The 21,570-nt window shown below is 39.9% G+C and overlaps 1 protein-coding gene across 1 annotated transcript; it reads left to right on the top strand.

Moving 5' to 3' along the window:
* The first annotated feature begins 3,819 nt into the window (after positions 1–3,819).
* Positions 3,820–6,251, top strand: LOC126780089 (collagenase-like). Its single transcript, XM_050504354.1, has 5 exons — positions 3,820–4,017; positions 4,190–4,457; positions 4,920–5,018; positions 5,257–5,453; positions 6,147–6,251. Exons 1-5 carry the CDS (start codon positions 3,820–3,822, stop codon positions 6,249–6,251), a joined length of 867 nt encoding a protein of 288 aa, XP_050360311.1.
* The last annotated feature ends 15,319 nt before the right edge of the window (positions 6,252–21,570 follow it).

Raw genomic sequence — 21,570 nt, 5'->3', positions numbered from 1 at the left:
AATTCTTGCTCCTTGCGAGTTTTGACTGTGATGTCACATCATCGGTTCGTTATGGCGGGCGACTTTTTTGCGATACGCGCGTTGATAATTTTGTATTTAATTTATCCTTCTTTGTGATTTGATGCCCCACGTATGTTCTTTTACTTATAATTATATTAGAACGATTATTAATATATTATTTTATGCTAAAATAAGAGCAGTATTTTCACGTAGACTAACAAGTAATCTACCGAAAGTCTTATGATTGCGGATTCTTTCACAAATCACTCGAAATATATTAGTGAGCTTATTGTTATTGTTTATTTTAAAATTTTGTTAATGCAGTTGATCATAACTGTGATATAATATACATTTCTTACATTTTAATTTTACGTACACAGCTTGGGGTGCGATAATTACGATATAGAGTCATTGTATATTATTGTAAATTTGTTGATGAAAGCAGCTAAAAATCTCAATTAACAATCTCGAATGTGAAGGATGCAAACATACTATGGCATTGGTAGCGCTCATAGCGATGTGAGGAGTCTACTTTTAAGTAAATAAACTGTTACTGGAAGAAATCTTTTTTATGTACTGGTGGTAGAGCTTTGTGCGAGCTCGTCTGGGTAGGTACCACCCACTCATCTGATATCTACCGCAAAACAGCAGTACTTGGTATTGTTGTGTTCCGGTTTGAAGGGTGAGCGAGCCGGTGTAATTACAGGCACAAGGGACATAACATCTTAGTTCCCAAGGTTGGTGGCGCATTGGTGATGTAAGCGATGGTTGACATTTCTTACAATGCCAATGTCTAAGGGCGTTTGGTGACCACTTACCAACAGGTGGCCCATATGCTCGTCCACCTTCCTATTCTATATAAAAAAAAAAAAATGGGCCACCTGATGCTAAGTGGTCACAAAGTACCAATTCTAGTCCTTAAAGAAAATCATTTGCATTCGTATATACAGACGTTACCCAATAACGTCCTTAATTCAGTATGAACTGCGAATTAGTCTAATTAGTGCGCTGATTATATCAAAGAAATAGATAATGTTTCGGAATTACCGATAGCACTAGATAAAGTTCAAAATAATGTCTTAATACATCGAAACCAAAATAATCTGTTCAATGTATACATTCTGTGATAAAGTCCGAGGCACCGAGTGCGCCCTGAACTTCGGAATACCCACTAAAAAACCAGCGGTACCCTTTAGTCTTAACGAGGAGTGCTACGGGATCGCTTGCGCGTGCTACCGTGACGAACCCCGAAATTTACTACAACCCTGATTGGGTTAAAATTGAAATATGAAGAATTATTAAGTGGTAACAATGACCGTCAGCCTTGGATCTAATTTATCTATTCGATGATTTTAAAATTAAGAAAACCAATAAATTTTATAAATATAAAGTTATATAAAAAGAAACTGCCGATAGAAGGGAACATTTGAAACTGGTTAATATATTTGTCCAATTTCCACATTTATTGGCACTCCGAATAATAATTCTATCCCTTTTTATTATATAGCGTTTTATTCATCAAAATACATAGTACGCCGCAAACTCGGTACAAAATATTAATACAGCTTGATTTAAATAACTAATAGTTAAAAAACACTTATATTGTTTGTATGTACTGTTAGTATTTACATAAATTTCAATCGTTATTTTCCTCATTCATTTTTAAAACCATGAATAATACACAGACCGTAAAACCCGCGAGCGTGGAACAGTTTGTGAAGAAAATCTTTTAAAATCTGGTATTTTAATGAACATAATGAATATTTAAATTATAAATATAGAATATCCAATTTATTAGGTACCAGCGTTAGATAAAGCAGCAGTAATCACAGCTTGACACTTTCACAGGCTTGCACAACCTTTTACAAACGAGTAATCCTAAGCATAACATATATTTTTATCAGTTTACTAAGTTACCCGCAAGGAATTAAATCTAAAACTCTGGATTAGCTGTGCTTTAAGAAGCATAGGGCAGCATATCAGAGCACAGCGCAGCAACACTTCAATCCAATTCACTTACAAAGACACAGGAGCTATTGAAATTGACAAGTTGAAAGGCAACTTGATAATGTACGGCTAATTTGTAAGAACAAACTTAAAAATCGGTCGTGAAATGTCAGCAAGTGATATGCGACCATAAATCGGTTGTCGACATTTCACGAGTGAGAAATGAAGTCTAGTGAAGAAAGTGCTAATGTTGAATAATTGTTAGCTTGTAATAAATAACAGTGATGTATTAAATAAAATTGTAATAATAATGGTTTGTAGAATGAAACATACCAACCTACCATCCTGCATTAGAACCGCTGCTCTATATCTATGGTGGAATAAGCTCCAAATCTTCATCAATCTCCTATGCCTTAGCCCAGCAGTGGGACATTAACAAGCTGTTACTGTAGAATGAAAAGTATTTTAAGCATAACTTGTTTATTTATACAACACGTAGTATATAGTCTACTGCGAAGTCGTTCCGTGTCGTGACGCATTTGGGAAAAACATATAACAGTTATGTATAGATATCCTGATTAACGACTTGATCACGTGTTTCTTATCAAAGTGTTTTCCCAAAACTCAGCACGAGCTTAATGTCAGATTGATATCACGTAATGAGTAATTTGTATTTGGCCTTCTCAGCAAGAAATTAGGGTACTCATTTGTGTTGCCGACGGCCTTCTTTGTCCTGAAATGTGACTAACAAATCTCCTTATTAGTTTCATTTATTATTTCAGTTAAAATTATATCATTTTGTAATTTTATATGTTTTGAAGATTTACCCGGACGAACAGACAGACAGATAATAATAAAAACATAATTGTTTTGGTTTTGATAACTAGCAAGTAGTCATCTTAACGTTAAAAGAGGCAGTTATTTTGAAATCACAGACATTTCAAATTTATTTTTTTGTATATATACTAATGTATAACTTTTACTGACTTTAATTATTTAAGAATAAATAAATAGAAAGTAATAAACAAATAAATAATAAGTCGTGATTCCATATTACACTGCGGTGTCCCCTAGGTAAAGTCTTATTATTACTATTTTTAAACTTCGCCATCCACAGCTGCACAAAAGCCTCCCCCATAGAACCATCCCGATCTTGGGCAGCCCACATCACAGTTTGCCATAGGGGAGCTCCTACATTACGTTTGCCTAAGCGTGGTCTCCACTCTAACACGTGTCTACTTCATCGACCATCAATGTGCCTGGAGACATGTCCAGCCCTCTTCCTCTTCAGCGAGATGTCCTCGGATTTTATCTGCCAGAGAAACCCTAAGCATCACGCGTTCTATTGCTCACTGAGTGTCCACGTTTCGTTGCCGTAAGTCATTACAGGCAGGACGCACTGAATATAAGCCAACCAACCACGACCAAGCCCAAACTTATTCTTCTCAAAGTTGTGCCGGCTAAGTTGTATAGTTTGGCCCAGGTAGATGTATTCCTGCAGAACTTCGAGTGGAGAGCCATTTACGATCACTGGTATCGAGGATATATGATGGTTGACCATCATTTTGGTCTTTTCAATTCAAGAGCTACTTATCTTGAAGAACCGTTCATGCTGTTTAGCATCTCTTCCAAATCCTGCAGGGTCTCCGCCATCATGACAATGTCGTTGGCAAATCGCAGAATTGTTATGTGTTGGCCATTCATATTAATGCATTCAAATTACATCGAGTCCTATCGCAACGAACTAGGGGCACACAGCTAGTATATGTAATGTGTCATATTATCGCTCGGAACCCTAATCTGAAAATAAATTCAGATTAGACACCAGTAATATAAAAACAGTGACATCTGTACCGAGCGTCACTCAACACCATGAAACTGTTACTACTCGTCGCCGGTCTCGCTCTGGTCAGCGCCAGGACTCCCATCGAGCCCATCTCCATCAACTACCATAAAGATATTGGTATTCCAGAGGCGACTAGAATCAGGAATGCAGAGGCCGCTCAGGACTTCGACGGCAGCAGGATCGTTGGGGGTCAGGTGGCACGCCTCGGCGCTCACCCTCATTTGGTAAATACATTTGCCTATCTTTCTGAGTCCTAACTTAAATAATTGTAACCATACTGAGTCAGGATAAAAAATATTTAGTGTTGTTTTCGTTTACGTGATGACCCAACATAGTACAGTATCTGTATGTGTGTGTATATCTGTGTGAAATATTAGTTACGTAATTACTTCTCAGGGTGGCTTAGTCATAATCCTCAACACCGGTCATACTTCAGCATGCGGCTCCTCTCTGCTGTCCAACACCCGCCTCGTCACCGCCGCCCACTGTTGGCGTGACCCCCAACACCAGGGCAGACAGTTGACTGTCGTCCTCGGCTCTACCCGCCTCTTCTCGGGTGGTCACAGAGTCAACACCAATAATGTTCAACTACATGGAAGCTACAACGTCTTCACTATGAACAATGACGTAGCCATGATCACCATTCCGTGGGTTGGCTACAACAGTAAGTTTTAACAGATTTTTATTTATTCGTTGTAAACGCGCTCCAGAAAAACCTCTTCCTCTCTCCGTCTCTTAAGCACATTTAAGTATTAAGGAAATTGTTTGAAATACGGAATTTTGTGGAATATTAACTATAATCTGAAACGACTTGTGCTTGAACTTATTCAAAGTGCCATGACGGTTGTCGAGGATGGTGCAGACGTGCTGCAGCGCCATCTAGCAGTGCTATGACAATGTTATCCATATTGTATAAAACGTCTTCATTAAAAAACTCCCTCTAATATGTGTTGACTTTCATAGTGATCTAAACTAAAACGGTGTCGGGGTTTATTCATCTCAAACAGATATTTTTTTCTCGAAACTACAGTAGCAATAATTGATATGCCACTAGCAGAATTAATGCAGGTTTATGCGATGAATCTCATCCTGTTTATTTGATATTGTTATTGCCCGTTCCTTACAGACAACATTCGTAATATCGCTCTGCCCAGTGGTGTGCTGCTGAACCGCAACTTCGCTGGAGAACGCGCGGTGGCCGCCGGCTTCGGTAGGACTTCTGACTGTAAGTACAATCATATCTCTGAAGTAGGTACACTTAGGAGTACTCAGGAGAAACGACTTGACAAAACAGATTTATTAGTGTGTTTGCCAAGAGTTGATATGACCTGAGTTGATTGTAAAAAGAAACTTTGCTATTCGTTATTTATCAAATGACGACCTTCTGGAGATTATCTTTGATCATGAACCTTGCAGCTGCGACCTTATTGCAATAATACTTTATAACAATAAACTATTTGCAGCTCCAGCTGGAAACAATAACCAGGACCTGCATCAAGTAACGCTGACTGTTATCGAAAACTCCGAATGTACCAAAGTCTACGGACCACAAACCGTAATCGGAAGCACTCTCTGCACCAGTGGAAAGGGAGGCATTGGTATTTGTCAGAAGGATTCTGGTGGCCCTCTCGTCTTTACCTTCAACGGTGTCAGAAACTTGGTAATGTTTCTAAAATTGCTATTCTTTAGTTCCGTAACAGCCTGTGAATGTCCCACTGCTAGGCTAAAGGCCTTCACTCCTCTTTTTGAGGAAAAGGTTTGGAGCTTATTCCACCACGCTGCTCCAATGCTGCGGGTTGGTGGAATACACGTGTGGCAGAATTTCAGTGAAATTAGACACATGCAGGTTTCTTCACGATGTTTTCCTTTACCGAAAAACAAGAGATAAATTATAATCACAAATTAAGCACATGAAAATTCAGTGGTGCTTGCCCGGTTTTGAACCCACGATCATCGGTTAAGATTCACGCGTTCTTACCACTGGGCCATCTCAATATAGTTTCCTCAGATCGTAATTCAACGGTCATAATTATATGTAAACAGACAAAGAAAAGTAAGCACAGTGCTCTTTTCTCTTCCGTTTGTACACCGGCTCTTTTTTTTTATTATTTACTTAGTTACTATTGAAGTTTTACCAATAAAAATAAAATGGAAATAAATGTAGAAAAAACTGTTCGAAACATCCAAATTCAATGCACTGTTTTGATGTTGTGACATTAACAACAAATATCGTGAGGATCCACTGTCTCGTGTTGGAGCAGCATGAAACAATATGACACAAACCTTAGAAGAAACCATACACAAGTACCACACATTATTGGGCCGTTGCTTTACTCGTTCGCCTCGTTTCCAGATTGGTATTTCCTCGTTCGTGTCAGCACGAGGTTGCCAGGCCGGTCTGCCCGCCGGTTACGCGAGAGTCACCTCATTCGCCAGCTGGATCAGAGGAAGACTGTGAACATTTCATGCCTAAATACAATTTTTATTTATTATATTGCAATAAATGATTGGCGGACATTTTATTTTTCATTTTCAATAAAATCATTACAAAAAGTCTTGTTGTATTTCGTGTTTTTATAATTGTTTATTTTGCAATTTTGTATTTGTTCTTTACAAGTTTTTGTTGAAAGTATAACAAGTGTCATTGTTCAGTATGGCTGACGGATAAATTGGCTTTATGGGTTACTTAGATTATATTATTTGATATATTATAATATTTTTATTATTAATAATTAGTTTCGTCTCTGTCACTCTCTTTCGTCTACTGAACCGTCTAGCAACGGCAGCTATCATTGTACATTACTTCTTTCACTGAATGTCACTCTGAATCATAGTTGACTGACTGTCGAAAGATTTTCGATGTTTTTCACGTCAATGCAAAAAGTTACTCCTGGATATTATAAAGGTTTTATCTCCTGATTTTAGTTCAATAGATCAGGAGCTATTCATAAATCCTACATGCTAACTTTTTGTACGTAAGAAATAATGCCTTATATACTTTAAGTTTATAAGACATCATGTATTATATACTTTTTATACATAAGAAATTTTGCACAGTATTCATTAATACTTTTACTTATATATACAACACCAGCCTGTGGATGTCCCACTGCTGGGCTACGGCCTCCTCTCCCTTTTTGATGAGAAGGTATGGAGCTTTTTCCACCACGCTGCTCCAATGCGGGTTGGTGGAATACGCATGTGGAAGAATTTCAGTAAAATTATTCACATGCAGGTTTTCTAAGGATGTTTCCCTTCACCGTATAGCACGAGAATAATACTCACAAATTAAGCACATGAAAATTGAGTGGCGTTTGCCCGGGTTTGAACCCACGATCATCGCTGAAGATTCACGCGTTCTTACCACTTGGCCATCTTGGCTATCACTATATACTTTTTGTAAAAAAATAATACTTTTAATTATATCTTTAATAATCTAATCTGTCAAAGTCAATGTTTCAAACTCAATCTGTCTATGTCAATGTGTTAAGCTGTCAATGTCAATGTGTCAATGTAAATCTGTCAATATCAACTGGCAAAGTCAATGTGTCAAAGTCAATCTGTCAGAGTCAAAGTCAATATGTCAAACTGTCAATGTCAATCTATGTATGTCAATCTGTAAATGTCAATGTGTCAAACTGTCAAAGTCAATGTGTCAAAGCCCCCTTTACGAGTTTTTTAATTTTTAGTTTTGAAAAAAAAATCCTCATTTTTTAGATTAAAATTAATAATAAGTGCATAAAACTGGAGGGAGACCCCTTAAAGGGGAAGTGGCTTCCCACTACGGAAAGGGGGACGACGCCCTTTAATCAGAGAAAAGTAGGGGGACTGATTTAGAGGGATTTCTGTTTCTATTTTAAGACTGCAACATCTGCGGCGCTGCGGCAAAAGCAGCTTTTAGGCCCTTGCGTAACAAATCGTAGGTATCGAACGAGCCTGAATCGGAAGATGCCAAGCTGCCCAGTCCTATTGCAGGAGCTTAAATACATAGGTCTCCTATGGTATGTGCTCATTTTTTCAGTAAGAAGGAGCCTATGCTCTTCAGCAAATGCAATGTACTGAGCTGGGGTGAATAGATAAGGACTAATGTCTTAAGAATTTTTTCACATAAGGTTTCATTTCATATACACGCATTTCTATACTTTGGTACATAAGGCACAATCTGTTATATAGTTTTAGTACATGAACAATAATGCCGTATGTACTTTTTATGTATAAGGACTTTTATAAAATTAGCGTGCGGAATTTTCCACGCACACCGCGGAACGGACGCCCCCAGGGGTCCCGGTTCAGGCCCGCCAGTAGTTCTTCCCTAGCTTTCTCCTTGGCCTGACTTATCGCCAGCTGTAGGTCTTTTTTCAGCTGACGATAAGCGGCCAATAGCTGTCCCTCCAAGTCCGCATCAAAACCGTTGCGCCTCCTACAACGGACGTAAGCCCTTCGCGCCCGGCTGCACGTCGCCCGAAGCTCTGCTATTTCGGGCGACCACCAATACACCTGCCGGCGCGGAGGTCTATGCCGTAACCTAGGCATGGCAGCATCGCAGACCTCTTTGAGGGCACTGCGCATGTGGCCCGCTAGCTCTTCTGCACTGGCGCCCTCCCACCTTCCTGTGGAACCCCATCGCTGTACGATGGCAGCCTCCCTGAGGCTGGTGGTCTCTTAGCCAGCTCACGATCTAGCTGGCTAAGAGACCACCTTGGAAGCGTGGTTGGCACCCTAGAGGGTTCCACCGACCTGCGAGAGGTAGAGATCTCAAACCGGATGTACCTGTGGTCCGACAGAGTCTCCACCTCCTCCTCTACTCTCCAATTCAACACTCTGCGTGCTACAACATGGGTGGCGAAAGAGAGATCCACCACGGACCCCCCCTGTTGCCGCACGCACGTGTAAACCTGCCCCCTGTTGAGTAGGGACAGGCTGGAGAGTAGTGCCCACACCTGAATAGCCCTTCCTCGCGGATTCGTGGCAGGGTTGCCCCAGGCACGTGATTTAGCATTGAAGTCGCCCAAGACCAGTATCGGCCTCGGTGACTGCCTGGTCACCGCAGCTCTGATCGAGCCGAGATAAATCTCGAACTCCGCCAGGCCGCGGTTGGGAGAGAAGTACGTACCCACAACAACGAATTCTCTCCACCCTGCCACTACGTAACCCGAGCCCCTCTCAATGAGTGAGAGAGAACTCGTTTCACTCCGGGTAGTAACCACCACGGTGCCGTCCAAGTCTCCTAACCAGTTAGGTAGGGGAGGGACATAATATGGCTCGCAGGCCACAGCCAGGTCGATCTGCCACTCCACCATGGACTGCAGCAGCAGGTCCTGCGCCGCGGCGCAGTGGTTGACGTTCGTCTGGAGGAACTTTATGTTTGTGCTCATGTTGACATTGAAGCTTCCTCCTCAGCCTGGCGCCGTCCGACATTGGTGGTAGTCTGGGTGCCTAAGACCACCGTACCCTTTGTGATGGGGGGGTTGCACTCCCCTGATCCCATCACGTGCCCAGAGGGCTTGCCAGGGTCTGCGCACACAGCACAGCGCAGTTTCTCGGTACAGCCCGCCGACTTGTGGCCATCTACGCCACACCGGAAGCATAGACCCCTCCGTTCCGCTTTAGATGGGCAAAGCACCTTCGTGTGGCCAAGGCCCATACACTTGAAGCAGCGCAAAGGGCGCTGCTCCAATACGCATACCTTGGCCGAGCTCCACCCTACGAGGAGACGACCGGCATCTGATATCTTCTTCGCCGCTGTGAGAGGACAGGTGACGCAGACCATTCCCATATATCCGGGACCACGCTGCAACACTCCGCATCTGACTGAGTCAGGGGAGCAGTTCCCTGCACGAGCAACTGCAGCGACCAATTTATCTTTGGTGACGGAATCATCCAATCCCGTCACCTTAAGGTCCACTCGCTTTACAGGTCGAACGACGCTTGCGACTCCATCCAGCACAGTGCGGAGCTTCTCAGCAAACTTATCCGCCTGCTCCGCCTGTGCTTTCGGCAGCTCGAGGAGTCTGGCTCCCGTCGCCGATCGTCGGACCCTAAGGCCGCCACTGATTCCAATATCCTGAAGCTTTACGCCCTGCTCCGCGCGCTCCAGGATGTGAGCGTATGTAACGCCCTTCTCCTGCGCATCCGGCTGCAGAGTGACCATTACTGCAGCCCTGCGAGGAGCAACCAGCCTCGGTTTGGCCACCGGCGGAGCCTTCGCCACTGTTGATGGTACTGTGGCGGACGCTGCGGCCGAGGGGGAAGCCTTTTTCTTCTTTCTCCCCTTTTTAACCACGGTGGACCATGATGTCTCCTGGGCCTCCCGTGGTTGGGACTCCGACGTGGTCGGGGTGGCTGATGGGCACGTAGTCGGTGCCAGCGGGACTGACTCGACTGCAGGCACCCGTTTCGGCGCCTGTGCGGGTCTCGGTGGTGGGGTCGGATGAACCACCAACCAAGTAATAACCTAGACAATTGAGGTTATTAAAGATAACTTTTAAAGTAAAAAAACATGGAAAATTATTGCTTAATTAGAAATAAAATAATATTAGAAAGCAAGAACTATATTTAAATTAATGAAACAAGGCTTTTAAATAATTCGAATCACATTAGGATTCGACCCAGGTCACCTAGTACATTGACAAAAAAAAAATTAGGGTTACAACTTGCAGTACCTAGCTGCAAAGTCTGGATTGGAAGAGACTTTTCTTCTCTCCATAATATCAATTGAAGGTTACAGTCATTTTCGTTCACAGCAATTTGTCTGTACATTTTGGCTATGTCTGCAGTTAGAATATATTTGTATTGACGCGATCTTAATAAAATGGAGAAGAGAGAGCATTGTATGTTAGGTCCCACCACGAGGATATCATTTAGAGAATATCCAGATGACGTAGGAGCGGAACCGAAAATGTTTTAAGAGGTGGACGTTGTAGTAGTAAAATAAAACTTCTTCTTGTAGAGCAGTAGAATATCGTGGAATTCGTGGAATGCTTTATTGAAAAACGGTACGAGTATATATACTAAAAGTGAACTAAAAATTAACCAATCAGAATACAAGAAAAATATAAGTTGTAAAAATGTAAAAATGATAACAAATGCGCGCGTCTACATTAAAAGTAGGGATTTTGATTGGCGCGTAAAAACCTGTTTTGCGTCTTCCTCCTGCGCTTGATTCCCCTCTATCGATGCGCGGCTGATTCTACAAATACTCGTTTTACCGCGGCGTCGCGTTCAGTCAGTCGAGCGGCGCGTGGAGTGAAGACGTGTTTCAAGAAGTCGGCAAGTTGAGTCGTTTTCATTGAAGAAGTGAAACCAATTGAAGCGAAGATTATTATGTGAAGATTATAACTATAAAAACGGCTCTTTTAAGAGCTTGACATTACGTCATACTACGTCATTGCATGCTGCTTCTTGTTTCAAATAAACAGTTCTTTTCAGAGCTATTCATTGTTTCAAACGATGACGTCAAATAATGAGGCATGCGTGGCGTGTGTATTCTTGATGCTATGCATACTGCTACAATGTTTTATTGCTCGATTGTGATGTACTTGTAGTTGCGACAGAATTAGTATTTTGTGAACGATTTAACTTATAATTAGATTTAGTATGACTTGAAATAGACTGTGAGTGATAGTGAGTTGATGAATGTGAAGGGCGTGTGTGATCTTGTGGTTTTGAGTTATTGTTATATAATGATTTGTTTTGATTGAGTGATTCAAGCACATCAGCGCGATCAACAATAAGCTTGTTGAATTGTTCTAAGTTGGGCACATCACTTAAGGTGTTACGGTATTCTTCCCACTTTAATAGTGTACGATTATCTAATTTTGATGTTAACATAAATATCAACAACAAGTCCCAACTCTCAGTAGGTTGACCTAGACTGTTTAGCGCTCTAAGATTTTTAGCGACATTGTCGACCATGTAACGAAGTGACTTATCTGACTCACGGATTAGCGGCCGTAAACTAATCAATGAATCTAAGTGGTCATTTATAAGAATTCTTTTGTTATCATACCGCTCGCAAACCAGTTGCCAATCAATCAACAGCCAATCGTTGTCCACTGCTGAACATGGGCCTCTCCCAAGGTGCGCCAAAGCTCCCTGTCCTCCGCCTTCCGCATCCAGTTGGTGCCCGCCACCTTCTTAAGGTCATCGGTCCACCTGGCTGGAGGGCGCCCTACGCTGCGCTTGCCGATTCGCGGTCTCCACTCTAGGACTCGTCTGCTCCAACGGCCATCGGTCCTACGACATACGTGACCATCCACTTCAGTCCACTTCAGCCTGCTAATTTTGCAAGTTATGTCGGTGACTCCGGTTCTTTTCCGGATAATCTCATTTCTAATCTTATCCTTCAAAGATACGAAGGTTGCCAAATGCTGCCCATTCCAAGCGAATTCTTCGATCGCCTTCCTTCTCGAAGTTGTTCCTACCGACTTGTATTATCTGTCCTAGATAGGTATATTCACTAACAACTTCGAGAGGTTTCCCCTCGACGTATATCGGTCCCGGCACGACATGCCTATTGAACATGACCTTGGTCTTGTCCAAGTTTATACCGAGACCGACACACCGGGAAGACTCGCCTAGGCTACGCAGCATTTCGGTGAGTTGTTCCAGCGACTCTGCTATGATGACGATATCGTCGGCAAATCGAAGGTGTGAGATGTACTCGCCGTTTACATTGACTTCATACTCAGTCCAATCCAGTGTCTTGAAAACGTCTTCCAACGCGTTGGTGAACAGTTTCGGGGATATTACATCCCCTGTCTCACCCCTCTGCGCAGTTGGATCGCCTTCGTCTTACAGTCCTGGATGTGGACAGTCATTGTAGCGGCGTTGTACAGATATCTCAGTACCTCGATATATCTCCAGTCGATATGACATCTCTGCAATGAGTCGAGCACTGCCCAGGTTTCGATGGAGTCGAAAGCTTTCTCGTAGTCCACAAATGCCATACACAGCGGCTGATTGTACTCTTCTGTCTTCTGCACAATCTGCCGAACAGTATGGATGTGGTCCACGGTGCTGTAGCCTGATCGAAAGCCGGCTTGCTCTGGGGGCTGGAACTCGTCAAGTCGTCTGGCGAGACGGTTCGTGACGACTCTTGAGAACAGCTTGATGAACCAGTTGCCAAGCCTCCTTATAATTAACTGATGACACTTCAAGATTAGACGCGCAGCGTCACCCTCCAGGTAAGAAAGTAAATAATGAAATTTGTGTATGTCTTCAATGCGTCCATTCTTGTGAACTAAGCTGACGTAGGTATCTTTAAATTCCAACCAACGGAATGGTGAACCGTCAAATTTCGAAATTTGTATTTTAGGTAACCGAAAACCAATGCCTCGATAATCAGATTCTGCACTCATTATCATAGACTGACGACGCTTATCATCTTCCTCACAACTGTGTTTTTGTAATTTACACTTAGCTATAGCAGTACACTGAACAATTTCATGTTCAATTCGTTCACACTCGTCAAGCTCTAATTCAAGACAAGAATTATTTAAAATCTCAATCTCTGTCTGAACCTCGTCAAACCTTGTCGACAACCCTTGAAATTTATTTAACTTTAAATCCAACTCGGCTATTTCTATGATAGATAGTTCCGATAATTCAAAAATTTTATCTAAGTAGTTTTTAAATTTAGTTATCTGACCCTTAATAGAACTACGCTTCGCTATTAATTCCTTTAAAGATGATTTTGATGATGATTTTTCACTACCGTTAGTCATTATGAAATACAAACCGATATAACTTTATGTAAATAGTAAAATATGTAAACAATAGCAGTAAAAATACCTATACGAATCGACAAAGTTTTAAAAGTATAAGAAAAGAAATAAAGCTATGTATTCTCACGCTCCCCTCAGCGATGGAATCCTTCGGGAAGCTGGTCTCAGTCTGGAAGCAGTGCTGGGTCAGCCGGACTGGGAACGATGACCTTTGCATCCGACTTGATGTATCTTGCAATAAGTAACTTATTCCTGAAAATGTCGGCAAATCGGTGTGAATTTTACAATATTACTGTATATTATTGTTGTCCTACGTAAATGATGAACTTAAAATTGTGATTATAAGCATAAAACACTTTGAAATTAGGGAAATACTGAATTAAATGTAATTTTGTTTTTTTTTTGTTCGAAATAACGCAGGTAGTTTGCAAATAAAAATCGTTGTAAAATTTATGGAGAATAGCATAAATAGAGGTTAAATACTGGAATAGGCGTAATTAAGAATGGATATATTGGTATAGAATTTGGAAGTTTGAAGAGGAAAGAATCTTTGGAGTAGTATTAGGATAAAAAAGGATGACACTTATCTTGGCGTTGATGCTGAAGAATCTCGGCGTTCCGGTACGATCCTTGGATGATTCGTTGGCTAGGAAGGCAGGACTAGCCTCTAACATCAAGGTTTGCTTCAAATCTGGTCTTCAGGCAACTTTCGTATTGCCAAGTAGTATGGCGCAATACATAACTGACTTTTCAAACCTGATTTTTCTTCAAAGCGTCCTGTCACGGTCGCCAATTTTTCTTGTTTACGCTCAAGAAATGGAATTTCTTTAGTGAAACTCTTTACTTGCAATTTAGTATAAGTTTTTATTTCGTACAACATACAGGTAACAATTTAAACAATAACGGATGAGACTCGACAGAAATGTGACAAAAAAATGTACAATGTCGCCATACGTAATTAATGATAATAATTTAAATATTTTATACTGGCAATAACTATAAATTAATATAATGTTAATTTTATTGATAAATAATTTTTTCGTTGTCTGGGCATGATGCGTGAACAGACGGTAAACGTTGTATTATGTCTATACTCAACGAAGTAAGGCAGAAAATATTGCGTATTTCCTAAGGTTAAAAATGAATTCCAAAGTTTACAAATGGTGTGCGGTCCCTCTATATAAAAATACATTCGAATGCCATCCAGATCGAAGAACAATCTACAGAAGCAGAACGACCATAAGTAAGCAACGAAAGCTGATGGTTCTTTAAGAATGTGAAAAGCAATTAAAAGAAAGTATGGTTACAGAACATTTTGAAGAAATTGCAAATTGAGGCACAGTTTCATAAAGATTTATTATATATTTATGTTACTGGTGGTAGGGCTTTGTGACTGGTGGTAGGGCTTTGTGCAAGCTCGTCTGGGTAGGTACCACCCACTCATCAGATATTCTACCGCAAAACAGCAATACTTGATATTGTTGTGTTCCGGTTTGAAGGGTGAGTGAGCCAGTGTAATTACAGGCACAAGGGACATAAAATCTTAGTTCCCAAGGTTGGTGGCGCATTGGATATGTAAGCGATGGTTGACATTTCTTACAATGCCAATGTCTATGGGCGTTGGTGACCACTTACCATCAGGTGGCCCATATGCTCGTCCGCCTTCCTATTCTATAAAAAAAAAAATATATATTTAGATTTATAGAAGTGTTCGTAAATTTGTAAATTCACAAATTCAGTACTAGTGGAGCTAAATGAAATATTGTCTTAAAATTTCTTACCGGTAAAAATATTAGGGCTGTTCATATGCGAGTAATACTATATAGCTAACGGAAAACACCCATGATAACACTAAAGATAAATAAAAATGTACTGACAAGGAAGTTTTCACATTTCGAAATTTAGATGAACAAAAGTCTTTATTTGATGAAAGAAACTCTCCTAACATCAACAAATCCTGGGCGAATTAGAGGAATTTGCCTTAACAAAACTGGAACTGGAAACGGTTATAGATACAGAGGCGTGACGTCATTCGCTCTGATTGGTGTTTGAAATAAAATGGCCGATTGCAGAATTTTATACTTTTATTTTATTAAAAATCTTATTAATCTCAATGTGTATATTAAAATGGGATCATTTTTTAGAATCCATTTAAAATAGTTTCTTTTCTAAAATCTTTTATTTTTTAATTCTTTAATACTGTCATCATTCCACATTCACATAGGTGTGGAACCGCGACCGTGTCGTAATCTATTAAGTGATATTTCTATTAGACGGTTTTTTTTTTTCATTTGTAACACGTCAATCTATTTAAAAATAAATTACTTTATTACCAAGGAAATTCTATTTAGATAAAATTCATGTTGTACAGTTTGTTTTTTGGTTGCATAGTTTAAAAGATAATTTAAAATATCAAATACGCCCGACAATTTTACTAATGTTCGGCCAATCGATCACAAGTAAAAATGTTTAACGCCCAACGAAGTGCGCACGGGTCAGCTAGTTTCTTTAACTACACGGAATACTACAGACGGTATTTAAAGTGACGTCGTCGCGATGGACATTATTCTTGCTCAAAAGAATTAATAGTAAATAATTCTTCTCTTTCACAACAAGCTTTTATTTAAAAGACCTAAAGTGGCGAAAACAAACATTAAAATAAATAAAAAATTTGTTACATTATACAATTTTATAAAAAATTAACAATTGGAGCGACTTTCAGATGAAGTCTTAACAATAAATAAAACAATATTTTCTTTAAATTATTTGATCTATACGCCTTATCGCTTTATTAATATCATGTCCTTCACCAAAAGGTTGTCTGGAAGATATCACTCTCTTAGCGACAAGACCGCCATACGTACATACCATTAAGAGTTTCTTTTATGTTTATAACTGTGTTTCTGTATAGCTTTCCGGTGTACAATAAAGCATATTCTATTCTATATATACATATTCACATATTCTAACAATTATTACTATTCATGAAAATTTATGTTCCAAATAAACGCAAAATGAGACACAATAGTATATATATATATTTTTCTTTTATATTCGCCGGGAGGGCAAATGACTTGCAAGTTTCATATCGCCATCTAGCGGCGTATATTGACAAATATTGATCTTTTTGTTTTAAGTTATGTTTTAAATGATTATATTTTTTTTAATGTCTAAAACACACGAAATTCATATTCAAATAGTTATTGGAATTGGATGAACACATTTGATGTTTAATTCATCGTTAAAATATTTAATTTACTGTGACCATATTCAAAATAAACCTGGTATAATTATTCTAAGTAACATTAATTATTTTATGCAATAAATAAAACTTATTTAGACTAGCAGTGCTACATTTAAACAGTCTGTTTGAAAAATGCGTTGTTTATATTATTTTTATTTTCCTTTTTTTATATAATTTGTGGAAAATAAATAATTTCCAAGTTATATAAAATTCAATAAAATATTAATTTTAAATATTAAATTTAACCATATGTCAATAATTATTTTGTAGTAATTCAATTTGTCTGTTACACGAAAGATTTGTGAAGGCATTATGAGCACAGAACACTAACTCGGATCGAAGAATAATGACTTCATACAAAAGTTTTGAGGAAAATATTCCAAAGCGTCCTGCGCCATTTATGTACCGCCCATTAAAAATAGAGGGTAGAAGTTAGGACGGGAATTTCGAACCACAGTGCAATTTATAGATATTTGTATTGCATTTTAAGCACAAGTAAGGTGCGTTTCTCGATAGTTTTCTACAAAATGGCTAATTTTCGCTCAGCAGTCATAGACATCTAAACATAGTCACAATCGAAAAACTAAAAATAGTCTATAGTTGTCTAATAAAACAGAGATTAGTGCTTTACTTTTTTATTTATTATGATAATAATTATAATTTCCACATTCATTCAGGCGACATATATTATTACTAATTTACATGAATACAACGAATTTATTCACAAATCACAAGTCTATGTAATGTCATATTAAGACACAAATTTCAATCGTCGGCAAATCTACTAGAAACATGAAAAGAAAAACAGTTTATAGAAATATAATTACTTGTCCAGACTGACTGATCCATTAACTAAACTTAAAATTACACACGAAATGTTCCACTTAATTTTCAAAACACACCAAAAAATAACCACCAAAACACAGGCGACGGAGGAGCCAGCTCGCCTTAACGTTATCATTTTAATAAAGAATTAAATGAAACTAGTTTATTACAAATAAACATAAGTACAAGATAAATTGGTATGTAAGCAACAAAACCCTATTTTTGTAGCTTTTCTCAAAAGGCTCAATAGGCCCACCCATTCAAACATTTTTTAACTCTAATATTAAATAACTTGACTTGCACACAAAGCTTCATTTTTAATTTTACTTGAGGGTAAATTAAAAAACAACCTTTTTATAAATATCCCATTCGTTAGATTTAAATAAATAGAAGATATACGTTATATATATAATAGTGTTCTAGCAATAAGGTTCAATTTTGTTTGTAGTTTTAGATAAAGAAACAAGATATGTTATCGCTGAAGGAAATTATTTACGTATCTCTCACACACAATACACTGTCACCCTTATACCTTACGCACTTTAAAAAATAACAACCTAACATACCGCTCATTGAAGGACTCATAATGACCTTTCATTGTTAAGCATTCAGACATTGAAACAAAAATAAACTTAAATATTTTGACAAATAAAAATCCAAATTATACTTTTGAGTACATTTTTATTAAAACTTTAAGAAAAAATTAAATTACAATGAAGACAATTACAAAACCGAGTTCATAAAACGATATTTTAAACACTTCGAGGAAATTTAACTTTTGACCACTGAATATTATGAAATAATTATATAATAACATTTGTTAGACACAAAGCTTTCTAAAATTAATCAAAACGAAATAAACATCTGTACGAGCTAATGTTATAAATAAAATAACACAAATTATAATACATATTGCTCATTTATAAGTACGGGTAGTTTATTTTACATACGCCGAGTGATTTAATCAGACGCTCGTAAATATTACATGAATTAAAAACAGACAATGATATGTAGGCGTTTTTACAAATTAATTGTTGTATCAGAAATTAAATTACATAAATTATAATTATGAACACTGTTTTTATATATATTATATCTCAAATGTAGCCAAACCGCAAAGACCTAACAACACAAGCCGCTAATAGATTCGAATAGAGTTTACCTTCAATAGTGAGAAGTTTATTGCGTCAAACATTACAAAACATAACGACTCGTTTGAAATTGCTTGGCTTTGTTTATGCCAGTACCAGGTTTCACCGTTTATATTTCAATAACTAATGCACTAATGTGTATAATTCTATGAATGTCGTCTCATTTTTATTATCAGTGAATCACGATCGAAAATCGGGCGACCACTTATTAATACAGTTATACGAAACTTACTGGAGCTGTTAAGTTTTGGTTTAAACCAGTCACCAACTGCTAGTGGCAATTTGAAAGAGAATTGCATCCTGCAAACCCAATCTTTGTCATTTACGTTTTTTCTATATATATTTTTAAATATCAACACAATAATAATACTAATGTTATAAAAAGATCTTTTTTTTTTCAGTTACACCTATATCACGTACTCGATTCTCTTCCAATTCGATTAGTACCGAAGTTTCACATTATTTCATTTAATGTTTCAGATCGGACATAGGCATATACAGTAAGGTCATATGAAGCACCTTTAAAGACATAGCATAGCGCGCTGACAGTCCGAGAGAAAATAACAGGTCCAGAAGCGTTTGAACCGAAGGCCGCCAAAATTGATACAAAAAAATACTTCACATGAGAGATTTGTATGTACACAAAATGTAAAATATCAGCAACAACATGTATCTATCTTTTAAAGATAACTCACATTTAAAAAGGAATAAGGAAGTACAACTAGTTTAGTTTCTCTGTCCCAAAGTATGAATCCTTACCAAAATACATAGTATATTAATTTTAAACAAATGTGCAAATAGGTCGCCTAATGTATTCGCCGCCGCCCATAGACATTGAAGCTGTTAGCCAAAAACCTTGGGAACTAACACGTTACGTCCCTCGTGTCCATAATTACACTGGCTCAGTTTCCCTAACAACCAAACACAACAGTACTCTGTATTGCCGTTTGGCGATAGACTCAGTTGGTAACCATCCGAACAAGCTTATTCAGTGCTACCACCAAGAAAAGCACGCACGCACGCTCGCAAACGAAAACACACGAGCTTGTTGGGTGTATACACAAGTACAAAGAGAACGGGTTTTGCGATTATAAAGAACGACTAATACCAATTTAGATAAAAAGCACCGCGCGGGCTTAGTTAACTTGATTCAAGCGAACTTTACTCTCTTACAGATTTTTGATCTTGGATTATCTTCGAGCGGTGTCATCTTTAATGATATAATCCAGGTGGCGGTAGTTTCGATGGTTGGTCCTTCAAGCCTAGCGGTTTTCTTCGGCTAGGACCTTGCAAAAAACGTGGGCGAGCCCCGTGGTTGGGTTTGCGGATCGACCACAAGGGAGAATTAACCGTTGCAAAAAGTCCGATAAAAAGTATATTGTTCCGCCCCGATCTTCCACAGGAGTCGGGGAGCACGGTCAATTCCTCCTCGGTGGTTCAACCTGGCGTTCCCGGCGGGAATGTTGGATGGACCTGTCCAGCTTGTAAACGTAATTTTTGGAACCAAGACGGGGCTGGCCGTCCAGAAACGTAGAGCCCACCCCGTCAAGGTCAATGCGGACGATACCCTAGCGCTGGTGAAGCGCAGGTGGAATGAGGATGAGTTGCTTCTCATGGCGCAAGTCGAGGCGCAACTGACGAAGGAGACCGGGAAGTGTGTGAACGCAGGTCTTTTCGGCAAACTGACCCAACTGCGTAGAACGAAATAAGCAGTTAAGGGCCATCACCGGAGAGTCTTGTCTGGCGCTCTCGGAAGTTGAGTTCAAAGCGAGAAGGGGTCGTGCGCTGAGCGGACCTCTGAAGTGCAGCCTACGATTGAACCGGAGAGCGCTCCCAAAGACCCACCTGGCAATAAACCACGCCGTACAGTCCAAACCCCAATCGGCTCGAACGCGGCGCAAGTACTCGAGGATCTCCTTCGGGAGGTAAAGAGACGTAAGCGGCGCCGCGAGCCGGGGGCGAAGACTAGGAGATGCCACCGCCGCAAGAAACATGGATATGACAACCAAAGTGCGTCCAGTCGAAACCCATTGGGTCAAGCGCGGCGCATGTACTCTAAGGTCTCCTTCGGGAGGCTGAGAGACGGAAGAGGCAGCGAGCCGGGGGCGAAGACTAGGAATCGCCAACGCCGTAAGAAGTATGGAGGTGACAACCAAACTGCGTCAGACTCTGTCTAGCCGCTGACGGAGGAGAATAGAGTACGCAAGGATGCAGAAACTATTCCGGAAGAGTTCCAGTCGTGCAGCAGCTGAAGTGATCGACGGACACACTCGGGCCGTAAAGCACAACCAAAGAAAGTTGGAAACCAGTAGGTTTCCAGACTGGCGGGCAATTCCTGCAGCATTGAAAGCGGAAATGTTCAACGGATGGATGGTACAAGGGAGTATCCCCTTGAGAATTTTCCGTTGCAAAAAGTCCGATTAAAAGAATATTGGGCCGCCTCGATCTTCCACAGGAGTCGGGAAGCACGGTCAATTTCTCCCCGGTGGTTCGATCTGGCGTTCCCGGCGGGAATGTTGGGCGGTCACTTGGATGGACCTGTCCAGTGTGTGGACGTACTTTTGGAACCAAGACGGGGTTGGGTGTCCACAAACGTAGAGCCCACCCCGTCGAGGCCAATGCGGAGGCTGCTCCAGCGTTGGTGAAGCGCAGGTGAAGTGAGGAGGAATTGCTTCTCATGGCTCGAGTCGAGGCGCAACTTACCAGGGAAACCGGGTAGTGTCCGAACGCAGACCTTCTCGCCAAACTGCCCCAACTCCGTAGGACGTTGGAAGCAGTTAAGGGCCAACGCCGGAGTGCCAAATACAAAGGACTTGTGAGAACATGTCTGGA

Source organism: Nymphalis io, chromosome 30, assembly GCF_905147045.1.
Source record: "Nymphalis io chromosome 30, ilAglIoxx1.1, whole genome shotgun sequence".
Taxonomy (NCBI): Eukaryota; Metazoa; Arthropoda; class Insecta; order Lepidoptera; family Nymphalidae; genus Nymphalis; species Nymphalis io.
This window is presented reverse-complemented; position numbering and strand designations above follow the sequence as displayed.